At 49.5% G+C, this 6727-nt stretch overlaps 1 protein-coding gene across 2 annotated transcripts; it reads left to right on the forward strand.

Moving 5' to 3' along the window:
- Positions 1 to 1000: 1000 nt before the first annotated feature.
- LOC136131195 (keratin, type II cytoskeletal 6A-like) lies at positions 1001 to 5941 on the forward strand. Of its 2 annotated transcripts, XM_065887944.1 has the most exons (10): positions 1001 to 1232; positions 1269 to 1576; positions 2532 to 2746; positions 3090 to 3150; positions 3295 to 3390; positions 3516 to 3680; positions 4167 to 4292; positions 5118 to 5338; positions 5558 to 5592; positions 5706 to 5941. In XM_065887944.1, exons 1-10 carry the CDS (start codon positions 1007 to 1009, stop codon positions 5939 to 5941), a joined length of 1689 nt encoding a protein of 562 aa, XP_065744016.1. In that variant the 5' UTR covers positions 1001 to 1006. The 2 variants fall into 2 exon arrangements, with proteins under 2 accessions (XP_065744016.1, XP_065744015.1); XM_065887943.1 differs by having other exon boundaries at positions 1007 to 1576.
- Positions 5942 to 6727: the final 786 nt, after the last annotated feature.

A 6727-nucleotide genomic window follows, 5' to 3' on the forward strand; every position in this document is an offset into this window, starting at 1 on the left:
CTGTGCACACCACATTAAGATATATAATTCTTGATTCTTAAGAAAAGTCAGAATCTATGGGCATCAAAATGCAGTGAATTCCCTTAATGATTTTGGTCCTACCTACTTTAGTTTCTTTAAATTAAGCTCTAAGTTAACATTCCAAAAAACCAAAGAAAAAGATGTCTATGAATTTCATTTGGTTAAAAAAAATGTACAGGGTCATCAGCTCAATGGGAAAACAAACACTAGGGAGGGAGGTGCAGGCATGGGTAGAAATCACAAGAAGTCAGATCTCTGGGCAGGGTGGGCTTGGGAGATCTCTTATCCTATTTTGAAACTGCCAATTCCACACAGGATAGAGATGCTCTTATGCTGTAAAAACTCAGCTCCTTTGTCCCTCTTGCCCTTCAAAGGAGGGTCATGTCCCGAAAGTAGCCCCCATTCCCAGGCCAGGCCACCAGAAAAGCATCCAGGAGCTCCAGAAGGACAGGTGCAAACATGGCGGAAAAACACCACAAGCCACTTCTTGCTCAGGCCACAGGGCAAATGCCTATTAGCTCTCAGAGGCAGTCCAACCTGATGGGAAGGGTGGTGCTGGTGGAAGAGAAAAACTGTGTGGGAAAGGGGCAAACAGAACAGTGTCTGAGTAAGCAGAAGGAGGGGACAATTATCACAGATCAACTCCTTGTCTCCTTTGTTTGAGAACATGACTTACTCATGACTTCAGTGAATTTACATCCAGACTTATTGTGTTGTGATCAAGTCAAGGCTAGAAGCCAGGAGAATTTCTCCACGAGTAAAGGATGCAAAAGAAGCAACATTCATACCTTCATAGTGCCTGGGGGTGACCTCACTATTTGTAAAGCACAGCCTCCCCAACCTGCAGGCTCACCTTCCAGCACTGAGCCCAGCCCATTTTGTCCATATATAAGCCACTGCTGGGAACCTCATCTCACAGATCTGCTCCTCTCAGCTCTACCCTCCACCTCTCACACCCTTCTCAGCCTCTTCGACTTCAGGAAGCATGACTTCCAAATCCACCGTGAGAAGCCAAAACAGCAGCCGCCGTGTTTTCAGTGCTGGCTCAGCCAGAGTCCCTGCGGTCAACCGCTCTGGCTTCAGCAGCATGTCCATGTGCCGCTCCAGGGGCAGTGGAGGCTTCCCTGGAGTAGGTGGAGGAGCTACTTTTGGCAGCCGCAGCCTCTATGGCATCGGGGGCCCCAAGAGGATCTCCCTCGGAGGGGGCAGCTGTGCCTTCGGTGGCGGATATGACGGCAGAGCTGGAGGCGGCCTTGGCTTTGGAGGTGGAGCCGGGAGTGGATTTGGTATCTGCGGTGGAGCTGGTGGTGGCTATGGGCTCGGTGGTGGAGCTGGTGGTGGTTTGGGGCTCGGTGGTGGAGCTGGCTTTGGTGGTGGCTATGGGGGCTCTGGCTTCTCTCAATGCCCCCCTGGAGGCATCCAAGAGGTCACCATCAACCAGAGTCTTCTGACTCCCCTCAACCTGCAAATCGACCCCACCATCCAGCGAGTCAAGACTGAGGAGCGGGAGCAGATCAAGACCCTCAACAACAGGTTCGCCTCCTTCATCGACAAGGTGAGCCGGGAGTACCTGCCCTCCACTGGGATTTCAGAGTCCCCAGTCGAGAGACGCAACCAATGTCCTACCAGGGGGAGCCTCGGGAGAGAGGGAGGAGGGGACTCGGGCTAGCTCTCCACTGGGATGCAGGACAGGCTCCATGTGGGCCACAGGTAGAAGGTGATAAAAATCATTTACAACTACTGATCCCTTAAATGTCTTCATTCCTGTCTGGGAAGCATTCTCCACTCTTGATAACCCTCAAGCAAAGGAAAGGAACTGAGAGAATGGAACGACTTAGCTTGATCTTCTGAAGGGTCTAAGAAATTAAAAAGGGAATTACAGTGGAAATAACACTTGAGCCTTAGCTGGGGTGGCGGCGGGGAAGGAAAGAAGATAAAAAACCAAAGGAAATTACAGGAAAAAAGACTCAGAAACATGTGTATGTGCATAGAAATACGTAACTTGTAAAACCAGATCATGAGCATTAAGGGAGCTTGTTTTAGAGGGACTCATACACTAGATGGGAAAGAAGATTAAATCCAATCATCAATAGGGTTGGAATTTAACCATTAGATTCTAAACATTTGACATCCCTTTAACTGAGATACACTCTATAAAATAACTCTGTGCGATATACGAGAGAAATACTATTTTAAAGTACATTCGTGACTGTGCTTATCAAGAGGAAGAAAAGAAATGTTGAAAGTCACTGAGTGACAGACCCTGTAATTGAGAAGAGAGACTATCTGATAGCTCCCTGGGGAAACTTGGCCAGTGAGATCTGTGTGGTGTGGAGGAAAACAGTCAGGGGAGCAGAACTGTCAGCCTGAGCCTCTGTACATGCTCTGGAGTAGCCCAGCACCATGGGGACCATCAGATCTGCTTGGGGACAGTCAACTCACCTCTCTTCCTTCCTTCCTTCCCTCCTTCTTTCCTTTGTTGGACAAATAACCATCTTGTCTTTCTCCAGGTCCGATTCCTGGAGCAGCAGAACAAGGTCCTGGAAACCAAGTGGGCCCTGCTGCAGGAGCAGGGCACAAAGACCGTGAGGCAGAGCCTGGAGCCTTTGTTCGAGCAGTACATCAACAATCTCAGGAGACAGCTGGACTGCCTTGGCTCAGAGAGAAGCCGCCTGGACTCAGAGCTCAGCGGGATGCAGGACACGGTAGAGGACTTCAAGAAGAAGTGAGTTACAGGAGAGAAAAGGGCTCAGTTTCCTGAAGCCCACGCTTCAAGTCTATTAGATGACCAGGTCCAAATGAGGGCATGATTCTTAGTAAAACGTGTCCATGGAAATGAAACCACAATTCTTGCCTAAACACAAACCCCGAAGAACAAAAGGGCCATACAGGTGGATGGGGAGAGTAAAGATGTAAACAATTTAGGGACCACAGAATTCATCTTTTAGGCTTACTGGCAGGAAAGCTCCATTTGGATATATCCATTGTGGGAAGTTGGGATCCCAGGCTGCCTTTTCTGTATCATCTTCACCACTGACTCAATTCGGTTTTACCCTTTCTAATTCCAGATATGAAGATGAAATCAACAAGCGCATGTCAGCAGAGAATGAATTTGTGAATCTAAAGAAGGTGAGATGAGTAAGATCAGGGGTTCATGTTTCTTTGGCGAAGGAGAGGACTCTCAGAAAAGAATAATCAGCGAGACTAAAGGAGGAGCAGACTGGGAAGGAGGGCTTGGCTCATCTGATCCCAAGTTTTTGGCTTCTTCCCTAGGATGTGGATGTTGCTTACATGAATAAGGTTGATCTACAAGCCAAGGCAGATGCTCTCATCGATGAGATCAACTTCCTCAGAGCCCTCTATGAAGCAGTAAGCATCTTTCTACACTCTGTTTTATTGACTCTAAAGAGATTTGCAAAGGATGGAAATCTTAGGCTTGGGTAACTCTGTAAATGTCATGGGAAAAGAGGATCTGACGATCTCATGTTCTGCAGGAACTGGCTCAGGTGCAAACCCACGTCTCAGATACTTCTGTCGTCCTCTCCATGGACAACAACCGCACCCTGGACCTGGACAGCATCATCGCTGAAGTCAAAGCCCAATATGAAGAGATCGCTCGCAGGAGCCGGGAGGAGGCTGAGTCCTGGTACAAGTGCAAGGTGAGCGGTGAGGGGGAAGCGGTTGAAGAATCCCTGTACCTCCCCCTTGAAGACCAGCAAGGCTTCCCGAGACTTCACTCGGGAAATTTACGTCTAGGAAGCAGGGGTCCTCTCAAGGAACATGTACCCTGAACCAACAGAGTAGATCTTTACATTATTTATGTCCAAGGTTCTTTGACTAGTAAGTCAAAGAACCTAAATGTAGGACAAAAGCTACCATAGATAAAGGCCAAGGGATCTTTGCTTTAGCTTCACCCTTATGCTGGTTCTCAGAAACAGTACAGAGGATGTTCTGGTCCTGAAGAGAACCAGGCAGTCAGTGGTCCTACCAAGGGTGGTGTGTGATGGGTGTACAGTGTCCATGACCTTGTAACACCAATCTTCTTAAAATGCCTTGTGGAGAAACCATTAGTTTCGATTTGTGAAAACCTTGATTAGTGTCCTGTGAAGCCCATGAACACCATCCTCTCTCCCTCTGGTTTACAGTACGAGGAGCTGCAGAATTCGGCGTGCAGATATGGGGACGACCTGTGCAACACCAAACAGGAGATCTCTGAGATCAAACGCATGATCCAGAGGCTGAGATCTGAGATCGACCACGTCAAGAAGCAGGTATGGTGGGGACCATGGAGGGGAAAAGCATCCTTTCCTTCCTAGACCACCAGGGATCATCAACCACCATGTAGGGAATTCCTGGGCACTGAGGGAACAGCAGGGAGGGGAGGACATGTACTTCCTCCCTTAGTGAGTTCCCACAGTTTAGAGAGATGGATCCCAACCCAAGAGCAGGAAACAAATGCATGACAGGACCAATCCCGACAGGTCGACGGTACAAAGATACAGTCTTGAGGCACTGAAGTGAGATTCGATAAGAGGAATGATTGGTTTGGGAATGCAAGACACAAGCTGGCAAAGAAAAGGTCAGGCCAGAAAGTGTGAGGTAGAGTGCTGCAAATATGCTCAGATTTGATGTGAAAAAGAAGCTGAGAAAAGACACAGGACAAATGAGGGTTTTCCAAAAATGTGAAGTGGAAGGAAGTCAAGGTCACAGCAGTTTAAAGTGAAATCATCTCCTCACTGTGGGTGTCTGTGGTTTTGTGTGAGTTAGTGTCCACCCACATGCACTTACCCAAACTGTCAATATTCAGAAGAAGCCAGTGGGTCCATTTCTTCCAATGTCCCCTGGTCTTGGGTCTGCTGTAGTATCTTCCAGCAGTCACCACCTCCATCTTCATTAGGGTGGTTAACACAGAGGCGCAGAGGGAGCTCCTAGCCTAGTTCAGGTTTGCAGAATGGAAAAAGACTGGACAGAAAGAATCAAACCTCCTTTTCCATGGAATCTGGGCTCTAGAGCTCTTCCTCCCTGGGAAAGAAGAACCATGGTTCATCTCCTCAGGAGTCCAGATTGCAGGTTCATCGGCCCATCTTCCCCTCTAGTGCACCAACCTGCAATCCGCCATCGCCGATGCAGAGCAGCGTGGGGAGTTGGCCCTCAAGGATGCCAAGAACAAGCTGGCCGAGCTGGAGAATGCCCTGCAGAAGGCCAAGCAGGACATGGCGCAGCTACTGAAGGACTACCAGGAGCTCATGAATGTCAAGCTGGCCCTGGACGTGGAGATCGCCACCTACAGGAAGCTGCTGGAGGGCGAGGAGTGCAGGTGAGTAACTCACACAACCGCCTCAAACATCTGGGTCCATCTCCAAGGTGTCCAGCCAGTGAGCACCACTGGAAGGCACTCTAGTCGTGGCCATAATGCCACTCCCAGAAAACCACGTAGAAGGCACGTTCCCCATGGGCTCTCCTCACGCCAAAGCTTCCCACGCTGGTCCAGTTCTGGCTCTGAGGTCTTATAATGGCTGTGTCTCCTCTCTCCTAGGCTGTATGGGGAAGGCGTTGGACAAGTCAACATCTGTAAGTATCTTCACTTGCCTCTCTCCCTTGCCCTTGTGCTCTTCTGACTGGACTCTGTGTGGCAGAGTGAGCTCACCATGTCTTCTCATGGCCTTGTCTCCTTGCCTCTCCAGCCGTGGTACAGTCCACCACCTCCAGTGGCTATGGTAGTGCCGGCGGTGTCAGCAGCGGCTACGGCATGGGCGGAGGCAGTGGCTACTCCTATGGCAGTGGTCAGAGCATTGGAGGTGGCTTCAGTTCCGGCAGTGGCAGAGCCATAAGTGGTGGCCTCAGCTCCTCCGGGGGCAGCAGTTCCACCGTCAAATTCACCACCACCTCCTCCTCCGGCAGGAAGAGCTACAAGTCTTGAACGCCTGCCACGGGCTCGTGGTCCCACAGCGTCTCAGGCTCCCTCTCCGGCTTCACTGCCCTTTCCTCCAGTTGCTTCCTCTCTCCTGCTTCTTTCTTCTCTTACTCCTTGAGTTAGAACTGAAGTTGCTGAGTGCCCTCATGTCCTCTCTGCCACACCTGCTGCATCTGAGCTTCCATTGCTCACCATCGGAAGATCCCTGTCTGGGTCCTACTCCAGAACAGGACAATCCCCCTAGCTTTCCACTGGCCCAGTATGTCCCATCTCACAGGTGTTGTGTTCCTCCCTTGCAGTGATCATGAAAGCACAAGTGACTAGTTCTATGATGTACGGGGGTCTGTATCCCTGTGATGCTTCCTCTGCTCTTTGCTCACTTGTATTGCTAAATAAAGCAGATTTATACTATAATGCGTGGTTTCATATTGCCTTGCTTTGTTACCAATGGTTCTTGCGGTCTTCATCGGGCAAATGCCTTTTCAGGAATGAAGCATACTCCCAATCCCCTTGTGCTTCACCCCCGTCCTTTAGAGAATTTGACAAACAGCAACTTAGCATCTGGTTGCTCAGGAGTCCTCCAAGAAGAGTTTGGCAATTGAAGAGGAAGGGATCAGGTCCATCATCATAGTAAAGTCTGTTTTCACTGCCCTTACCAGGTGCCAGCAGATAAGTTTCTCTGACTTGGTCTCTAACTGTCTACCTCCTCCTGCCCCAGTGGATACCCATACTCCCCAGAGAATCATATTACAGTCCAAGTAGATCAGGACATTGACTAGAGAGTAAGATATT

Source organism: Phocoena phocoena, chromosome 11, assembly GCF_963924675.1.
Source record: "Phocoena phocoena chromosome 11, mPhoPho1.1, whole genome shotgun sequence".
Classification (NCBI taxonomy): Eukaryota; Metazoa; Chordata; class Mammalia; order Artiodactyla; family Phocoenidae; genus Phocoena; species Phocoena phocoena.